Source organism: Hippocampus bargibanti, linkage group LG17 (genome assembly GCF_051943395.1).
Source record: "Hippocampus bargibanti isolate YZ-2025 linkage group LG17, ASM5194339v1, whole genome shotgun sequence".
NCBI classification, from domain to species: Eukaryota; Metazoa; Chordata; class Actinopteri; order Syngnathiformes; family Syngnathidae; genus Hippocampus; species Hippocampus bargibanti.
Window position 1 is genome coordinate 9,381,986 of NC_142750.1, and position 21,773 is coordinate 9,403,758.

At 42.4% G+C, this 21,773-nt stretch overlaps 1 protein-coding gene and 1 long non-coding RNA gene across 3 annotated transcripts in view; one reads left to right on the plus strand and one right to left on the minus strand.

Moving 5' to 3' along the window:
- Positions 1-11,493, minus strand: part of hs3st4 (heparan sulfate (glucosamine) 3-O-sulfotransferase 4) — an 83,776-nt gene extending 72,283 nt beyond the window's left edge. For both annotated transcript variants that reach the window (XM_089019104.1, XM_089019105.1), the window contains exon 1: positions 10,293-11,493. In XM_089019104.1, the coding sequence (XP_088875230.1) occupies positions 10,293-10,831 (539 nt within the window). In that variant the 5' untranslated portion in view covers positions 10,832-11,493. The remainder of the gene's footprint in view (positions 1-10,292) is intronic.
- LOC148885587 (uncharacterized) overlaps positions 1-21,773 on the plus strand; it is a 211,235-nt gene that overhangs the window by 176,868 nt on the left and 12,594 nt on the right. The window lies entirely within an intron of this gene.

Consider the following 21,773-nt stretch of genomic DNA (forward strand, 5'->3'; position numbering starts at 1 on the left):
GCGCTTTGTTCCAGCTTCAGCTGTTGTTAAAGCGCTATGTAAACCAATATGTACTGTATTTATTGCGCTGTATTTTTGGACATCCACCGTCATTTCAAGCTCATAGAACTCCAGAACCATATAATTTAGGAATTAACTCTTTTTTTGTGATGAAAGAAGGAAGTCTAACGATTCTAACGCTGTATGGAATGTTTATGCAGTCCTAAAACTCAATATTCTGTGGGTCCTGGAATTCAAGTGACAATGACAAACGCCCTGGCACTGGAGTGGACACATTTTTACACATAAGGAAATGAATGAGTTTACAAAAATTTACGTTAACCATTATATTGGTATGATTACAATATTTGTATTATATGTGTAAATTCTAATAATTCAACAAAATTAAGTGACAAATCTCTGGTGCGGTTGCCTATTTTGCTTTTTCTGTTTTGTTTGTTTTTTTTTTTGCTTACACAAGAAGGTGCATCGTCAACAACATTTTGAACGAAAATGTTGCGGTTTGCTGATGACGAACTCCTAAAAGACGAACTCTGTGTCATTATTTCATGGTAGATATTCAAAGTGATGGAATGATGCTGTTGCGTTCACTCGAAGATTGATTTTCGCCTGTGTGTTTGTCGTAGAATTAGCCCGATTGCCGCTTTTGACCAAAATGGCAAACTTCCTGTTCAATTCGAGGCATGAGTGATTCCAACTTTTTTGTTCATCTTGTTATGATGGACATGTCCGTCCAATTTTGTATCTTTTGGTGTCAGGAGCTAGCTTTATCGAACTTTGTAGACGGTGCTACCGTGTGTAAAATGACTAATTGAAACCAAAATGGCTGACTCGACTGTAACATTCTGGCCACAGGGGCTTGACGCTTTTTCTTGTGTCCTCTTTGTTATCGTTATCGGGATCTTGCTTTTCCCCCCCTAACTTTCCAGGGAGTGCTACTGAGTGAGAAATGACTGATTCAAGCCAAACTAGCTGACATTGTGTTACATTTTGAGCATCTTGTTATGACAGATATCAGCACCCAATTTTATGTCAGTTTGTGAAACTTACATCGGGAGAAAGATTTTAAAATGAGCTACCGATTGAAAAATGGCTGACTGAGACCCAAGTGGACATATAAGGCCAAAGCATAATCCAAACCAAAATGGCTCTGGCCCATATTGGAGTGCCTCCCACGCTTGGTAAATACAATGGAGGATAGAGCCTGAAGGCAGTCTTCTGTCAGGTCTGGTGGCATGCCGCTCAATTCAAAATAGAATTCCATGACGGCAGCCAGCGCTCGTCCCAGCGCAGCCTGGTACCTCCTTATCAAGCGCCGACAGATTCCTTCCATGTCGGGAAGGAACCGGGAGCACGCATGTCCAACTGGAATTGACGGCGAGCGTCCACCCAGGGCATATCTGCGGCCCTTCTGATGAGCAGTAGTCAGGTCCCCCGTGCGAGGGAAGCCGCAGAGGTGAGGAAAAGTTTAGCTCAGCCTTGGATAAACACTGGATTTAGACCTATTGCTGCTGGAATTCACCCTTGGATTAATTTTATCGCTTTCTGACCTTAGATTACGCTCGCAAGTGGACACTATTTCGTATTTGCACAATATATGCTTGAATGGACTGTAATATCTCCCCAATCCCTGCAAATAGACTCACTTTCTTTTTTCTGCGCTTAAATGCGCTCTGCTGGCCTGCTGAGGAAAAGTTCCACTATGTTCCAATCAGACCGGTAAAATGGCGCCACTCCAGAAGAGGAGCACGGCTTGTTCCTTTTTATTGGAAATTCTTCAGCGGAAGTCAAGGATTGATGAGAAGGACGTGGGAACAATAAAGTTGCTCACAACAACGGCAAAATATAGTGATACCTCGGCTTACGAACGCTTTAGCTAACAAACTTTTTGTGTTAAGAACGTTACATTCGCGAGAATATAATCTTGGCATACGAACTAGATTTCGGGAAACACACGGGGCGCCACAATGAGTGATGTGACGTTCGAGAACGAGACGGTTCTTGGAGCTGTATCTCTGAAGTGAACGAAGCTGAAAATGGCAGCCGGCTTTTTTTGTCCTCTATTCCCCGACCCCAGTCTTCGATTCAAGTCGCACGTGATTGGCCAAGATCTGTGGTAGAGGAGGGAGGGGACATACGCAGCAGTGAGCCGGGGGAGGGGTTACAGAAACAGAAACACATGCACACACACACATGAAAGGGAGACGACAGAGCTTCAAACAAAAAAAAAGTGAAAAAAAAACCACAAACAAAAGTGAAATCGTGAGAAATTGGATAGAAAACACTGTGAAATTTGGACTTGTTTATTGATACTAACTTTATTGATAGTTCAAAGGCATAGTGTAGATTGCAAGGTTAAAATATCCCATCAATCAGGCTCCACAAATAACTCGCACAAGCCATCTGTACAATTTTAAGAGACCATACAAAAGCAAGGGAACCAGCTATTAATGAAGTTTCTAGTGTGTATGCCTGCATCTGTTGCTGTTGTAATATCACAACTTCTGATGTACAACCCAGAGCTCCTTGAGACACTTTATGCAAAAAGCTATCCATTCCATCAAGCCAACAACGACGATCACAAAGGTAAATAAAACGACGTTCTTATACAGTACAGTTTATTTCTTTAGTCACAATACCATAGCACATTCATTATACATAAAATAAGGTATATTGTGTGTAGTCTTATTTAGTTGAAAATTATGTTATGGGGACCTGGGAATGGATTATTCTCATTTTAATTGTTTCCTATGGGAAATTAATGTGTGGAATACACACTTTTTGGCTTACACACTTTCTGGGAGCCAATTAAATTCGTAAGCCAAGGTATCACTGTACACTCCAACGTTGTTGGGGTGCCTGGTGGACTGGAGCTAATCCTACTTTACTTTTGGTCAGAGCACAGCAAGCAACTGTACATTAAAGAAAACATAAAAAAGGGGCACAAAGTGAAGTTTTCTGGGACTTAACAATTTAGCATCTGTGTGCCATTGACTTTTCAACCGCATAAAAAGACGCAAGAGAGCAATTTGGGTTTTCAAGCTAAAATAACGAAAATAGTCACCTTTTTGACTCCAAAAGTTTCCGTCATAAAACTTTCAAATGCTAACCAATGAAAAGCATGAAGATTCCAATGTATTCTTAACAATAAAAAAGTGGTACACTGGAATGAAAACAATGCATTTTCGAACTAATCGCTGCAGAGCAGGAAGCTATCGATGAGTCATTTCTCAATGCCGCCATGCAGCCCCGGAGGAGGCGGTTGGGGTAAGAGAGATTTATAGGCTCGGCCCCTCGGCTTTTATTGCACAGGGGGGGGGTTAAAATGTCATTTTAATAACACAAAGATATTAGAGCTCGCAAACCTGGCTCGCACTTCACTCTTGCTTGATTTATCTGACAGATAAATTTTGAATGTCTACCAACGCTACCGAGCGGTTGTCTTTCTTGGCGCCGATTATGCAAACAGTATTCGGCCCAACGGGGGGTAACCCGACGTGGTATTTTTTTTTTTTTTTCAAAGAGATCAAGCCCGCCGTGTATGTCACAGCAACCACCGTTTTTTTCTCCTTATTCTTATGTGCTAAGAGGACTGTTGAAGGTGATGCGAGGAGATCCGCCGCAAATGAAAATAAGGGCCGCCCGCGTTACTTGCATGCAAAATGGAAGTCATACAGTATGCGCCGCATGCTAATTTGACAATGTCATGTCTTTTATATACTGTATATTAAAAAAAAATCCGGTTACAGATAGGTTGAGTCATGCACAAGAGGGCATATGAGTTGTAATTCTCATGACGGTGGGTGGTTCAGCTATCAGTTGGCTAAAACTCTTCTGTGCATATTCAAGATATGTTGCTAATTAATCCCAAAACACACAGGAGGATGTGTCCATGTGAGTTAAAACATAAATGTCTGAGTGGGCTTTTAGTCCTACAGAAGTGGTCCATCGATGAAAAAGTTTCTTCAGGGGTCATCTGTACTTCTTTGAAGGTGTCGGACGTTTCGCTCCTCATCCGAAGAGCTTTGTCAGAAAACTAAAGTTGTGCTGGTAACTGACCTCTGCTCTGATAGTTCCCTGCAGTATGGTTGGGGGAGCAGTTGACTACTCCTTGAAGCTAATCTGATTACCGCTAATGTTCTAACCTTAGAGCAGGGACCTATCAGAGCAGAGGTCGGGCACCGTAACCTCTGTCCATTAGGGATATATATATAAGGCCAGAGTTACCAGCACAACTTTAGTTCACTGACGAAGCTTTTTGGATAAGAAACGAAACGTCCGACACCTTCAAAGAAGTACAGATGACGGCTGAAGAAACCTTTTCACCTAAAACATAAACACGAAACTAATGGTAAGCACCGCCAAAAAGGTCTACACTGTAGACTCTACAAGTCTACAGTGATCCCTCGCTACGTCACGGTTCACTCATCGTGGTTTCAGTTCATCGCTGATTTTTTTTCGCTGACGTCACCTAATGACAGCATGATATCTCATGATTTATAGTCACTTGGATTGGCTGTGCATCTTCTCAGCCCCTTCCAGGACCCCCTTTTGTGTTATCATATGCGTTATTATTATATACTGTAACTCTACTGCGCAGATTTTCGTCTATCGCGGGTGGTCCTGATCGCCAGTAACCGCGAAAAATGAGGGATTACTGTAGTTTGGTCACGCCCGAAACACTAAAAAGATTCAGATGAGTCTCAAAAAATAACTTCATGAATGTAACACTATTTTGCGATTAGAGGATGTTTTTTTTTGACTCGATGTTCAAACTTGAATCTGTCTTGTCACCGCACACAGTTCTCGGACTCTTTCAAGTTTTGTCTTGAGCATTTAAGTATCCCACCTTAATTAATAATAATAATACATTTCATTTTATAAACGCCTTTCAAAACTCAAGGTTACTTTACAGTCACAGGATCAGCTTTTCAGTGGGTGAGCAGCGGCAGCCACATGCGCCAACCCGGAATAACTGAAATAGATAGAAAGTTAGCTAGCTAGTTAGCTAATATATAACTAACAGATAGCTAACTAGCTTATAAATAGCAAATATAGCTAGCTAGACCCAGCTAGATAGCTCAAGTGAACAACATAATTTAAAAAGACCAGGAAAGACCCATTGTACACTTTCTGATCGACATTATTCATATCAGACCAATTTTTTGACCAAATGATTTTTTTGTTCTATTTGGGCGATATCATTTCATACATCGGTACGTTGATTGTAATGACGAATCATCACCCCTCATTTTATTTATAATTTAACAAACTGATAAATGGAGGTCAAATAATGTGGTTTTTTTTCAATCTTCTGAATTTTTGTGAATCTCAGGAAAAGGTAAAGTCATTTCATATCAAAGTGGAAGCATCGAGAGCGAATATTATTGCTGCCAAATGTCAAAAGTGTCAACTTGGACGCGAACTGTATGTAATGGGTGTCAAAGTCATTTTTTTGTCACGTGCCACTTGGAAGTTATGGCTTCCCTCCTAGGGCCAATGTGAATCTGAACTTTATTTATGACCCATGACATTTTGACATTTTTGGACAGATTTCAGTAAGAATCAAGTTGACGCACATGATTTGCTCCCGCTGGTCACGTAAAATGATGTGGTGAGTGGCTGGATTTGGCCCCCTTGACGTTGACACCTTTGATTTAAAGGCATATCATGGCTAAAGCTGCACCGCAAAAGCCGTCCGTGTGATAAGCGCTCTTATGATGCAGTTTTACTCTTCGCCGGCGTCCAAATGCGGAGCAGGTGTTGGCGCCTCAGATTTACGAGGAGTTCTTTTGAAGAGTGGCAATGTCAAAATGGCTACAAACATCTGTAACCCATCGTAATTCCGAGTCCCTTAAATGCGCATTAACCCGCGGCGTCCACAAATGTGGAGACGTGCGTGAAAATGCATCCTTCACAAACAAGCCATCAAGCTTTCTGCATAAATTATCTTCATCTGTGATTCAGACTAAGGAATAACTTCTTTTCTTTGATGACGTAATCCAATGTAACGCTCGTTACAACCGTTCAAATAAAAGTACTTGTTTCATTCACCGCCACTCATAAATGTATTTATTGTTATTTGTTCGGGTTTTGTTTTTTCATGCTTGGGTGCCGATACAGCACTGGCCATGGCCTCTGGCAATACTTTTTTCTTTTCCACAAGGGGGCAGCATTTCTTTTTTTTTTCCATGTTAACGCTTTGTTCCAGCTTCAGCTGTTGTTAAAGCGCTATATAAACCATTATGTATGTATTTCATTGTATTTTGGACAGCCACCCTCATTTGAAGCTCATATAACACTAGACCCATAGAATTTAGGAAATAACGTTTTTTTCTGATGAAAGAAGAGAGTCAAATGTTTCTTACACTGAATTGAATGTGTATGCAGTCCTAAAACTCAATATTCTGTGGATCTTAGAATTCAAGTGACAATGACAAAAACCCTGGCACTGAAGTAGACACATTTCTGCATGTCTGGCAACGAATTGGTTAAAAACACACCTCGAACTCTTCGCCGGTCCAAGCCATTTCAGAAAACAAGTTGATGTCCAAAAATCCATAAAAGATGATTTGGAATTGCCTGTAAATGCCAAGCGATGGCGACAAAGTACTTTTTTTTACGCTGACATAAATAGCTGAACAAAACAAAGCTCTTTCCCTCAATTCAACATAGTCGCTTGGCATCAAGATACCACCAGATGGTTTTGGCCTGAGCGGAATAAAAAATGTAAAAAAAAATAACGAGTGAAATTTAATTTCCCCACCTTAGGAACAATACTCCGCCATAAACCAAAGACTGCGCAATTTGCTCCGTCTAAAGGATTTTTGATTCGCACAGTATCAATCAATCAACCCTGCGATTGGCTGGCAACCAATTCAGGGTGTCCCCCGCCTCGTGCCCGAAGACAGCTGAGATAGGCTCCAGCAACCCCCGCGACCCTAATGAGGAATAAGCGGTACGGAAAATGAGAGATGAGATGAGACAGTAGCAATCAAGCAAACAATAACTTCCTAGTTACCGAGTGGCTATGAACATGCCCGTTGTCTCACCCTGCCCCCTCCCCGCTAAAACAAAAACAAAAAAAAAATCCATCTACCCCTGTGCGCCACCGAGACAGATTTGTACTTAAATGTGGAGGCCTCTAAAGGGATTTGTTTCTTTGATGGGCCTTAAAAGTCCCGTGGATTTATATAAGCGCGTCATGTTCTCTGTGTGTAATGAGCCTCTCTTCATGTGCGCAATGAAAGACGTTATTTTAACAGAGGCTAAACGGGCAGTGGAAAACATGTTAGTGCAGGAAGACCAAACAGATGCAAGGGCATTTGTAGGAGTGGCATTAAAAAAAAAAAATGAATGTTGAATTCCCACGGTCGGACATCATCATTACAACTCGAATGCCGGTCTGAGCAAGCTATGACCGACTGACCACGGGTTAGCCTTCAAATTGTTTTTTTTTTTTTCCTTCTTCACTCGCAAACACACAGATGATGTACAGGCTTCTTTTCTGGCTAATAAAGCCGCAGTCAGGGAGCAATGTCAGCAGCGGCGGTGAGGCTGATGAAAGGCGGCGTAAACACGTGCGCACACACAAACACGCTCGAGTCAAAAAAACATGAGTCCAACTTTTGAAAATAGTGCACAGGCTGTCAGATGCTCATATAGTATAAGAACTTAAACGTCATGTACAGGATAAAGAATTACACCGCGCTTTCTACCGTTTGATTCAAATCACTGTTTTGTCGCGTGTAAATCTACATTACAGTTTACGATACCTTTTTGAGGGCTGGGGAGGGGACAGGGGTCTATGGTGCTACTCAGCTACTCAGTCTTGCCAACTTCCGACCACTATAACTGCTTCTCAAAAAGCAAAGCTTTCAATTTCACAAGGTGTAATTCTCTTTGTTTGATGTTTACTTTGACAGTAAACGTCAAGTAGTCTGAAGCTTCATTTGTGTCAAATGAGTCACGATCTGTACCAGTGCTGCGTGTACAACCCGGTAAAAATTGGATTGTAATTTCCCACATGCATGCAGTATTTCTTCAGCAAGACGCTGAATTACACTGAATGAATTGGTCTCGTACACGGGTGTCAAAGTAATGGCCCGGGGGACAAATCTGGCACGCCACATCATTTTATTCGGTCAGGGAAAGCAAATCAAACTTGTGAAATTCTATGATGCTTGCTAAAGTTCGAACCAAAACTTCAAATTGTGCCATGTAAACCACAATAACAGTCATTATTTTTACTTCAAATTTGAAAACTAGTTATTCATTAATGTTGTATATTTTTGCTCTATATGTAACATGTGGAGGGGATGAACCATTCTAATGGCTTCCCCAAATTCATAACAGCCCCCGAGAGGATATAAAAAATGAGTTTGACACCTGTGGTCTAGTAGATCCATGTATGTGGTGCATGCAGCAGATTCCTCAAAAAACTTCAATACAATACTCCCTTATCTGTCTTCACGCGGGTTGTACTAGAAACGGCAACCTAATAGAGGTTGTTTTCCCATTTGATGCACTCTAACCTTTTCCAAACAGCACAGGAAAGGCATACTTGCATATCTTATGCGTGTGTGCGGACCAGGGTGGGCGTTGGACACTTCATGTTCATCATCCTGTGTGCAGCAATGCCTCTTTCTGCGACGCAAAGACATGCAGCCAACGCAAATAAGCTCGTATTATTTCAAAAGAGATGCCAACTATTCTTTTTTAACTCATTCACCGCCAGACGATGTGTAAAAATGTTTTCCACTGCAGTGCCAGAGTTTTTGTCAATTTCACTCAAATATCAGGACCCACAAAATATTGAGTTTTAGGGTGACATAAACATTCAATGCAGTGTAGGAAACCTTAGACTCTCTTCTTTCATCAGAAAAAAATAATTAATTCCTAAGTTATATGGGTCTGGAGTTATCTGAGCTTGTAATGAGGGTGGCGGTCCAAAATACAATGCAATACATACATATTGGTTTATAAAGTGCTTTTACAACAGCTGAAGCTGGGACAAAGCGCTAACATGGACAAAATGCTGCCCCTTCGTGGCAGGGAAAAACATTGCCAAAGGTCTGACCGAAGCTTGAAACGCACCTCCTCGCAAGAAAAACCAAAAACCTGAACAAACTCCACGTCATGCTTTTCAATTCCTGAATAAATTCTGTGAATGAGTTAAAAGCCTCTTTCCTTGATCGTGCGGGACCAAACAATCGCCAAATAAAATGGATGTTGTCATCGCCTTCCCGCTTTGCACATATTCCATGATCACTTGGAGTTCTGACCCCAAAAAAAGAACACTCGAACATAGAGAATCGATGCTACGGTCTGAGTCTATTTTTATCGCTGAAAGGTACCATCAGCACTCGTGTACCACAGAGGACTAATTATCCGGTGTCCAAAATTGTGGAGGTATGTTGCAGGTGTAGCATGCGTGGTACAGCCTCCGCCAACGTATCCCTCAGGGCTAATTACTGGAGCGCAGGCTAACTCCTTGTATTTCTACCACAGGTCAGAAATACAGTCACTGGTATAAGTGTCAAGTGTAAAAATACAACCAGTTTATTGACAAGACAAGTTAGGCGCAAAAGGAACACTCAAATATCCCTTTGGGTTTCTTATTGGACTCCAAAGTAACTTTGCATGTGCCTGTGTAGGTTTTCTCTGGGTATTCCAGTTTACTCACACATTCCAAAAGCATTAAGAATACTCTTAATTGTCCCAAATTGCGAGTGAGAGTGCCGATGTTTGTTTGTCTATGTGTGCTTCGATTGGCAACGAGTTCAGGGTCCCCCCACTAACTGCCCATAAAACGGGTGTGATAGACTCCAGCGTAGCCATGGACTTGAAAACGGATGGATGCTTCAGGGTACCACCAATTTAGCAACACCTTAAACTACAATCTCAAGACTCTGTCTTTTTTTCAAAGAAGAGTAGCTCTTAAGTAAGACCCCTTAAGTCCAAAAGGTCAAGTGTCATAGCAGTGATTTACGGGGACCAAGACATCGTAACCCACCATGTCAAAGCTCTCCGACTGTGTCCCTGAGGACTACTATTGGGGTCTAATTTCACTTTGTCCAGGAGCCACATTCCTGAACTTGAAAACCTTTTCAGGTTACCACCCTCGTGACACGTCAGTGCAGCCAACACTAATGAATGTACTTAAGTAGGAAGGTGGGGGTAGTTTCCGAGACATTGCCCTATTTCCACTCAAATGTACATCACAAGGAACCATTTTGGCAAGCCCTTGAGTCGCCACCGATGTAGCCTCAGGGGTCCGGGGTACAACTTACCGATACCAGTCCAGACCCTTCTCGTAGTTCCTGTCGAAGAAGTGCGGCTCGTTGCCGACGGCCCGGACGTCCGGGTGCACCCTGAGCGCCTCCAGTAAAGCTCGTGTGCCCCCTTTCTTCACCCCGATAATGATGGCTTGCGGCAGCTTCCTCTCCCCGTAATCCGAAGTGCAGTTGACCTGCAGGTCACCCTCCGTGGCCGCCCGGAGGCCGGTGGACTCTGTGGCGAACGCCCGCTGAGTGCCGGTCTGGGCATGATCCCCGCCCTCCGCCCGGTCCACGATGGAGACCGCTGTGCGGTCAAACTGAGACTCTGCGAAGCCAGCTGAGGTGGGGTAAAGTTGGTCCCTGACCAGCGTGGTTTCCTCGGTGCCGGCCGAGCGAGCCTGGTAGGCAAAGTTGTCTTGCAGGGGAAATTGCAGCGAGTTGTAACAGCTCACCAAGCTGTAAAACAAGTAGGTGACGGACAGGGAGAGGGTGAACATGAACAAGATCTTCCGGGGCACTTTAGAGGCGACAGTGCCGGACCAGAATGCCATCTCTGACAACGGGGGTCCTCTCAGAGAAGTGGCCAGACATGTTTCCACTGCAGGTCTTGCATGGACAAAAAAAAATTAAAAAATGAGAAAATCAGCAAGAATCAGTCCCTGTTGCAGCTGCTGCTGGTGAAAAAAAAAGAAACTGAGGCAAAAAGCTGGACCGAGCAGAGTCAAACATGTCCAATTGCATATTCATAAGGGGGATCATTAAAATTCCAAGTCCCACCTAACCCCCCTCTCCACTTTTTTTCTCCTTCTCTCCCTTTTGGGGATTGATGATTTGATTCTTGACAATGTCGGAAATCATCGGCGCCAACTTGCGAGGTTCCGGAGAGACTGGCGTCCTTCCAAATGAGAGAGTGGACTCAAAGAGGGTCAGGTGGTTTGGGGGGTTGTAAAGGAAAGAAAGAGAGTGACGAAGTGATGCTGGTCAAGTGCGCATCTCCCTCGTCCACCGCCGAACAGCTGATCCGCCCAATAATCTGGGCACAGTCATCATCCTTCCTCCAGCAGTGGCGCTAGAATTGTTGACATTTCGGATAGAGATTGGGGGGAGGCAAAACAAACCCCCCAAAAAAGTCACAAGCGGAGATGCGAAGCACATCCACGCTTTCCTGCCGCCGCCAAGGCATCTGTGGAAGCACGCGCAGTCCGCGGTGTGAGCTCACTCACTCACTCACTCACTCTCTTGCGTCTTAATGCACGCCTTCCTTTTGAGTTGGGGGATGGGGGCAATCACCACCCCACATGTTGTTCCCATGACATCAATATCATTAAGCAGCCTCGCCCAACCCCGCCAACCTCCCCCATATAAGTCCAGAGTTTATTTTATTTTTATTTTTTAAAGCCCCTTCACGATTGTGCACAATAGCTCATGTCTGCACCCTGCTGGTGTCCCATCGAAGCACTCCAACGCCTGCTTGATGATGCGCAGCAACAGTTCTGCATGGACACCGTTAAAGAGGATGTTTCTTGCATCAAGTAGGAGTGAAATGGACGTTAACCCTTTCTGGGAGAGCGACAGTGGACCGCTTGTCATGTTATCAGGTTACACGAGCGGTGTCTAAACTTTTTGCCAATTGGGGCAGATTTGGTGTAGGGGGGTGCCAACCTTGCCGGATGTTCTTTACCTCGACTGTGCAAAAATGTGTCCACTCCAGAGCCAGGGTTTTTGTCATTTTTACTCAAATTGCAGAACCCACAGAATATTGAGTTTTAGGATTACATAAACATTCAATGCAGCGTAAGAAACCTTCAACTCTCTTTTTTCATAAGAAAAAAGTGTTAATTCCTAAATTATATGGGTCTGGAGTTATATGAGAGTGAAATGAGGGTGGCTGTCCAAAATACAATGCAATATATACATATTGGTTTATATAGAGCTTTAAGAACAACTGACGCTGGAACAAAGCGCGAACTTGGGAAAAAAGGAAATGCTGCCCCCTTGTGGAAGGGAAAAACATTGCCAGCGGTCTGGCCACCTCTTTATTGGCACCCAAGCATGAAAAACCAAAACCCGAACAAATTCAGGAATGGATTTCAACGTCATATTTTCAATTCTGCAATACCTTCGGAGATGGCAGTGAATGAGTTCATGGATGTAAATTTCAGCAAGCCATTCTGAGTTCTCACATTTGTTTTTATATTTTAATTTCAGCAAAAATTAGCATGTGTTTGGTTGATTTGAAACATGCATATCAAAATTGAATTGACATTGAAAATTCACTTAACTTCACTTTTTTTAACTAACTTTTTTTGTATTAGTTGAACAGAATTATATTGTTCTTGTTGTTTGTCACCATTTTGGAAAATGATTAGAAATGTAGAAAATCTCCATTTTAGAATACTGCATTCTGTTAATTACTCATACACTAATTTCTGTTCCTAATTGAGCATCTAGATGGCAGCACTTAGTACACACGTAACAGCGCTACTGGCCAATGTATTCATTCTACACATTATTGATTTTATGACAAAGGCTGTGGGCCGAATGAAAATTGACCGTGCATTTGGCCCGCGGGCCGCACTTTGGACATGATGGCTTAAGATGAACAAAAAAAATACATGCAGTAGAAGGTACTTGTCTGTTGGTTCCTCACAAAAAAATGAGAATTTTGTCAGGTCTGTTTTTTTTAACCTATAAAGTCATGAGGAAAAAAAACTACTTTCCAAATCACTTCAGTGCCAAGAGCGATCTGGACCTTTCTGTGCACCCTGCTTACCTGTCAAACCTCCACTAGAATCTTCCCTCAGACTGATTTTTGCTGTCAAGCTAGCCAGCTAGCACATGGTAACAAATGCTTGCTTCTGCGCTAACAAGGAGAAGGGAGTTAGTGTGCCTCGAGGGCCTCAAAGAAATCACCAAAATATGCAGATGAGAAGGATAATTTTACAAATGACGATTGATTGGAGTGCGGTGTGTACTTTTAAGTAAGTTTTTTACAAAGCACCAACTTCGAGAAAGTCGTTTCAATGAATTTTGAAAGTGTTAGCTTCTGATCAGCGGCATATTGTCCCTAATGAACAAGTTAGACTGTCCACATGTCGACCCATGTGAGCTTTTTTTTTATCATGACTCGCACAACTGAGCATTAATATTCTACTCAAGACGACATCTTATTTGGTGATGAATCAATATTACACCTGGAATGATAAACTGGTCCCCGCATTGGTCTCTGTCACTTTGGATTTGTCTGTGTAAACTCTCAGTCGTACTGGAGTGGTCCATCGATGAAAAGGTTTCTTCAGCCGTCATCTGTACTTCATTGAAGGTGTCAGACGTTTCGCTTCTCATCCAAGTGGCTTTGTCTGCGAACAAAAATGTTGCTGGTAGCTCTGGCCCTGTATAAATATTCTTACTGTCCAGAGGTGGCGGTGCCAGACCTCTGCTCTGATAGGTCCCTGCTCTAAGGTTGGGGGGAGCAGTGGACTATTCCCTGAGGCTATTGTCCTGACTGATTATGGTCTACGGCCTGATTGCCCCATTCGCTCTGGTATCACCTCATCAGCATGTCTAAGCCTATGTGGTAACGATCTAAGAAGTCTGTTGTAAGCACGATCCAAATTCAACCTCACGCCACCATGGCGATTTAGTGAAGGGTTCTGCTGTTTTATGAAAATATCTCCTTTTACTCCCCTTTCAAACCATCTATTTTCTTCCGCTAAGATTTTAACCTCACTGTCGTCAAATGAGTGGTTGATAGTTCTTAGGTGCAAAAAAAAAAAAATGGCGCTGAGAGATTGGCGGCCTTGACAGCAGCTCCTGTATTTTTTTTTTCTTCTTTTCCTTCCCTCTTCCTTTCATGGCTTTGCAGCTGTGAATTGTAAAGTTCTCCAGTGTGAGACTAATAAAGGCAATTATAATCTAATCTAATCAAATCTAATCTAATGTAGAATCAAACATTTGTCATTCTGATTTCTCTTTTCAGATTTTGGTAAATGCCCCCCGCCAGCGCATTTCATGCTCTACTTTTCCAAAACTAAGTGGCGCTTGTTTGCCACTTGGCGATGAAGCTAGACTGGCCTGTGTGTTAAACACCAGCCGCCACCCCGCACATCACCTGCCACGATTTGTCATAAATTCTGCGTGCCACACAACCCCTGAAGACTCCAATTCTTGTCAAAAACCCTCTCAGGTGGACCCGCATAATTTATCGCGCTGTCGCGGTGAAACATGTCAGACTGCCGGTACCTGGGCAGCATATTCACAAGAAATGTGCGACGCTGCCATCTTGATATTCGGCTCTCCTCGCTGAAAATGACCCCTGTGGTCAACATGCGCATAGAACTGTGGCAGAGGCTGAAATGAGAATGGAGAGGCATCCGAGGTGTTACGTTCTTCTACCTCAGTGTAATTGAACCGTGCAGCTCTGTTTAAAGCTGACAGCAGCAGTTATGGCCGATCCGCCAGCTCTTTGACAGAGGATGTTTGCTAATAGAGTGAGGCAGAGGAATGAGATCATGATTTACCTCATCACACCCCAAGAGAAATGAATGACGCACTGACGAGATAACCCTTTTTTTTGAGGAGCTACACAATCAATTATTGATCACCGCGGGGCCTTGAGATACGAGCGATTGGGCTTTGACGTGCGGGCATGCGTTCGGAGCCGTTGGCAGTCATTCTCAATGCACTTCACAACAAGCAGACGTTCGGCAGAGAGTGAAGTATTCTTTGGTAGAGAGGCCACAGGCTGTTCACTGTCACGTCGCGGTATTCACTGCAAAACTAAGCAACTGTATTCACAAGTTTAGTGCACTTTCTATTCCTGATGATCAAAGATGCCAAAAGATGCCATAGCCGTGTCGAATAGGAAAGACGTAACGAGTTCAATGGAAATATGTTGATATGTGTCGACTGAGTGGCGTAGGATTTAAGTTTAGCCTGGGTCGTAAGTGGAACATGGAAAGTTATTTAATGGGAGGTGACTTGCAATATGAAGAATGCATGAGATCAATGCAAAATTGACATTTTATTTTTATTGTACAGCGAAACTGTTAGATCTCATTATATTGTTCAGGTGTACCTCAGAAGTTGCTATTCAATTAGCGGGCTGTCGGTTTTGCTGTTCTCGTCGTCGCAATTGCTGTCACTTAACTTTTCAAATGTCACCTTCGTGACTCCTACCCATCGCCGTGACCACCGTGCCGCGCCGTCCGAGCCGTGGAGGTGGGGTGATGGATACCCGTTCTTTCCGCCAATCAATAATCCCGCTTCCGCGCAGTGTTGGCCGGCCTGCCGCGCGAACCGCTAATTAGATGATAAAAGTGATGGATGTGTATTATATATAGTTGCAAACTTGCCCTCAACTTGATTCCTTTGGGCTTTGTCCCATTTCCTGCTGACCTTTCGGATGCTAACTTTATAATCGGACGTGGATGACCGTTGACAATTGATTTGATCAAAAAATATTTCACACTTGAATTTTGTGTATTTTCAGCAATTGTCTTCAAACGTGTATCTTTTAGAAACAAAACTCTGAATTCACTTTAAATGCTTTGTATGAGACAAATTAGCTAATGATAAAAATTGGTAAATATACATCGTCCCTGTATCCACCCGCCCCCCCAGGCATTTCGGAATGGCAGAAGCTGGTGCTTTTTTTTTTTTGGTAGCTCAAAATGCAACCCTCCCCACACCCCATCCATTCATTGCATCATCGACATTCGTACCCCCTGTTGCTGGTCTGCCTCTTTGTTCCACCTGACAAGCCCGTAAATTTTCAATCAATCAAGATCTTAACCAGAGTTGACAGTACTCCACTCTTAAAGTCTACCCCCCACCAACATTGTGTCATCATTCATGGACATTGTAAAAAAGTAACATATCAGTTTCGACAAAGGCCACAATGTCAAGGAAAGAGATGTTTTATCTCTCCTGATTTTTAAATTTTCCTTAAAATAAAAATATAAATAGACATTTTAAAAATACATTTTAAAACTGAACAGTAACGGATTCACTGCCAGATGTGTAAGTAAGATAAGTATTCAATGCAGTGTAAGAAACCTTACACTCTGTTCTTTCATCAGAAAAAAATAGTTAATTCCTAAATTATATGGGGCTGGAGTTATATGAGCTTCAAATGAGGGTGGCTGTCCAAAATAGAATGCAATACATACATATTGTATACAAATTCGGGAATAGCGCTCAACGTCATATTTTCAATTCCCGAATAAATTTGTGAATGGCAGTGAATGAGTTAATGTAATTTTAAAAATTACATCGATGGGTCTTGTTTAGCTTTCCATTGTTAGATTTCGAACAAAGCCCAAAATAAATAAATTATTACATGCATACATACATTAATACATACATACATGCATACATACATTAATACATACATACATACATACATACATACATACATACATATATAAATGAATAAATTAATACATACATACATATATAAATAAATACATAAATAAATTGTTTGTGATTGCAGAATGTGACATTATGAATAGCAATATTTAATGATGTACCATTACGAATGTACCAAACATGGATTTTTTTTTTGTAGCTCTAAGTGTTCTTCCTTGACTTCTTAAATTAGTTTGAGAAGCATGTTTTCCACATATTTAGGAAATGTATTATTATTATTATTGTATAATTCATTCTCCGTCTGTTGTGTTGAACCATCTTTTGGGTGTTGATGTTTGACTTGCCGCAACCAACGACCAACTGTGCGCTCTTTCCTTCCTAATGGGCCCCAATTACTGCAGCTGTAGAGACGCTCTTCTGGAAAACGCTTTGTCATCAGAAGCTGCATTTTTTTCTTGAGTTGCTTTGCTCTACTTTTTTTTCCAACTACAGTATAAGGCATGCGATCAAGTAGAGGTTGAATGGCGAACATTCTTTTGGCGAACATCCCCCAAGCGATGGCGTTTGAGGACACCGCAACTGGGGTCGAACTTTGGCAGGTGGGGGTAACATCCACTCTTCTAGTGGCCCTACAGATGTTCCCAGGTGTGGCTCTTGCGCAATCTCGCTCCGGGGTTATCCATCAAGTGGATCAACAGCAGGATTAATGCGCACTTGATGCAGCGCTGCGATGGATTGGCGCAGCTTGCCGAGATCATTAGCGACGGCCTGCTTGTGACTGGAAAGGGGAGTGGGTTGTGGAAGAGGCATGGGGAAGGATGCGGGGGTTTTAAGCTTTGCATGCTAAATGAATCAATGCCTAATTAAGGGATGATGACAGATACTCGTGTCCGCGTCGGCGATTGGGTAAACGTAGCTGAAGGGCAAACGAAATTCAGAAGTATTGGAACTGTCAGGCCAATTCCTTTATTTTTTGCTAGAAAACAAAAACACCAGTCGGTTTCAATTGACAGAAAATGGTGATAAAGGCAATTGCTCGACTGTTTGTTGTTGCAAGGTAGAGTTCATAGGGCTCAATTTGATACGCCCCACTGCCAATGAACAAACGGCCGTTCTCCCATTTTCAGTTGATAAAATACGTGCACTCTTGGGTCTAGGTCTGGGTAGTGATTTGGTCTGTTTTTTTAACTCATTCACTGCCATTCACAAATGTATTCTGGAATTGAAGTGTGACGTGGAGCGTCATTCCCGAATTAGTTCGGGTTTTGGTTTTTCTTGCGGAGGGTGCCGATAAAGCGCTGACCGTGGCCTCGGACAATGTTTTTCCCTTCCAGAAGGGGGAAGGATTTCCCTTTTTTTCCATGTTAGTGCTTTGTTCCAGCTTCAGCGGTTGTTAAAGCGCTATATAAACCAATATGTATGCATTGCATTGTATTTTGGACAGCCGGCATCATTTCAAGCTCATATAACTCCAGACCGATATCATTTAAGAATTAACTGTTTTTTTCTGATGGAAGGTTTCTTATGCTGCATTGAATGTTTATGTAGTCCTAAACGCCATATCCTGTGAAAACACTGGCACTGGAGTGGACACATTTTTTGCACATCGTCTGGCAGTGAATGAGTTAATATGAATTGTTTTTCATCCATACAAGCTAGGATCTCTGGTTTCCATGTTGGTTACGCCCATTGGCTTTTCCAAATGGAAGTCTACACAGACAAAACCCCAAATCTGACAGGAGACATTGTGCACTATTGATCATTTGAAAATGGCACAGCGTGAGGTTGAACCCATCGGTTAGCAAAAATAGTTCTTCACCTTCTATATGTAGCTGACTTTTTGATGAACAGCTTTCCTTTCAAGGCATCTCCTCCAAAGTATTTCCACTCTTCACGGATGAGAGGGTGCCTTTTAAATGGTGGCCGTGTTCAGATAAAAAAACAGTTTGACGTCTGGGGGTGGGGACCTTAATGGGGGCAGAGTATAACACATGCAATGAATGAATGAATGAATGAATGAATAATGTGTTTTTTCGTAACCAGTATGAAATTACTTCTGGACTTGAAATGTTATCCAATGTCAAAAAGTCTACAACAGGGGTCGGGAACCTTTTTGACTAAGAGAGCCATAAAAGTCAAATATTTAGAAATGATTTTCAGTGACGCACACACACATGCGAGCACACGCACACACACACATGCGCAAACACGCACGCACGTGCGGCCACTTTTTAACAAAATGTCAGAATGTATTATTTAAAATAACTTTGTGATAGTACTCACCGTTTACATGAATGGTTTTCCGTTCCTCATGATTGGTAAAAATCCAGCCAAACGATCGGAATGAAAGTGAACCTCCTGGGTCCATACGTGAAGTTACTGCTAGCTAGCCTCCACATAGCTCATTAGCTTCAACACTTGCTATCTGCAATATACTTCTCACAGAAGTAGATTGATGCTAACATTAACATGGGGCTTGTTAAAATATCACTGACATTCGACTGTTTCATCGATGTTATTGTTTGATTTGCAAATTAGAATCGCGAATCCTCCGATGTATTCAAGCTGGAGCGTACTCGTGGTTTTTTTTTTTTTTTTTTTTACTCGTCGGGTTCATTTAAAGGGGCGTTTACCTGTGTCAACATGACGGCCAGTATCATCCAATCAAAATTGCGCTTTCCGCCAACTGCAGCCCCAACAGGAAATGAACGGCGAAAAAGTGATAATATGTATTTAGTTTTATCGGCGATCCATACGCAATCATCAAAAGAGCCATATATGGCTCGCGAGCCATAAGTTCCCGACCACTGTACTACAAGGACACGAGATGCATCTTCACTGCTTTTCCCGCTCAAGAGTGAAGTGGGAAAATGGGAGTCATGTTGGGGATAAATGCACCTAGGGGAATAGAAGCCCAATGTGTTTTTGTAGTTAGTTTTCAGTTTTTTTTTATTCCCGACTTGTTTGAAGGTGGCGATAAACACAGAACCCCTCTTGTCTCTTTCTGACATGTTACACAGCAACGTGGGGAAGTAAATCCCAGCGCTACAGAGAAAATAAAAATAAAAAAACAGGCTGCGAAAGAAAAAGTCTCTGCTGGCTAAATCAGGTGCGCAACAGCAAACATCTGCCTTCGCCGCCACAACCGGTGCAACGCTGATGATATTTTACATTTCATTGCTCCATTGTTTGTCTTTTCCCGCCGTCTGTGCCAAATTTTGTGTTTCGTTCGGGATGACTAATCACCTGCTCTTGATTCATGCTTAATCCCACTGTATCGTCGGTGTGAGCTCCTCTTGTTTATCGCGAAGATACGCACTCGATATTGATGCTGCTCAACCGAGTCACAACGCTGACTACAGGTTGAAAATCGACAAAGTAGCTCCAATCCTTCAGATAAAATGTGTTAATCTAGACAAGGCAACACAACGAAACCATAAATGAACGATTTCATCAGCAGCGGGGGATCTGAGTTGACATTTTGTGTTGAGTGTGACGTGTTGAATTAAATCAGGCTGCTTAAAACCAAACTGGCCGGCTTCCTGTTTAACTCATTGACTGCCAGACGATGTGCAAAAATGTGTTCTTTCCAGTGCCAGGGTTTTTGTCATTTTCACTCAAATTGCAGAACCCACCCGCTTGGGGGAAGAAGCTGTTTAAATGACGGCTGGATTTGGTGTGCATGGATCGGTAGCGCCTGCCTGAGGGGAGAATTAGGAAAAGGTGGTGGGCAGGGTGCGGAGGGTCCAGTATACTGTATCTAGAGTATATAATACAGAACATACGAAACATTTAAGCCGTAACCCAATAACATGATAGGCTGTCCACTGTCTTGGCCGCTGTGCCTGAAAGGGTAACTAATTCACTGCCAGATGATGTGAAAAAAAATGTGTCCACTCCAGTGCCAGGGTTTTTGTCATTTCCACTGAAATTACAGAACCCACAGAATATTGCGTTTTAGGACTACATAAACATTCAATGCAGCATAAGAAACTCTAGCCTCTCACCTTTCAACTGAAAAAAATGGTTAATTCCTAAGTTATGTGGGTCTGTTGTTATCTGAGCTTGAAATGGGGGCGGCTGCACAAAAGTTAAATGCTGCCCCTTCGTGGGAGGGAAAAACATTGCCAGAGGTCTGACCGATGCTTGAAACGCACATTCTCGCAAAAAAAAAAACAACAACAAAAACAAAACCCAAACAAATTCGGGAATGGCGCTCCATGTCATGCTTTTCAATTCCCGAATAAATTTGGGAATGGCAGTGAATGAGTTAATTTGAGGTCTCTTCAGCTTTTTCGGACTTTTATGTCAAATGTTGAAACTGATATATTTTTTCCTTTTTATTTATCCCAATTATCAGTTTCAGTGATTCTAATCTGCACCAAAAAGTCATGACCTTTGTTACAGGAAGTCTGCCATTTTGGTTGGAAACAGCCATTTTGAGAGAGTACCAGACTTCCTTACTTTGGCCAAATTCGACGGGTCTAATTCGCCTGGATAGAAGCAGGAGTGTTACACAGATGGGTCAGTTTGATCTTTGGGACTCATCGAGATGTAAACTTAATCCAATGACCTTTTCATTTTTATTTTGGTTTAATTGTATTTATTTTATTTGATTATTTTAGTCACAAAATTTTTCAAAATCTTTCCCACATTAGCCATGGCAAGAGTAAAGCCCACCCTGACTGTGCTTTCAAACAAATAATTTTAATGTGCTGCAGCGGGGGGAAAAAATACATATGTATGAGTTTTAAAATGCAGAGGCATTTCTCCAGCAGCACTATTAAGAGAGTTGTCCGTTGGTTGCACACGCCTAGCGAACTGTATGGCATTCTAATCTGGTCATTTGAGGCGTCTACACACACAGACATACACACACACACACACACACACATGCACGAGATAGACCATGCGGATCATCTGCTTGCTGCAAAAGAGGAAGTGATCTGTTTACCAAACACTCGAAAGTCAACTGGAAGCTGCTTTCACCTGCCACTAATTATCAACTTAAAGTCATGCGATGGCTCTCTGACTACTTCTTGTTTTCTACCTTAAAAATAAGTTTGCCAGATGGTCAAAAGCATATCAGGAGCCGGAGACTGAGCTTTGTTGTATTTGTTCAGA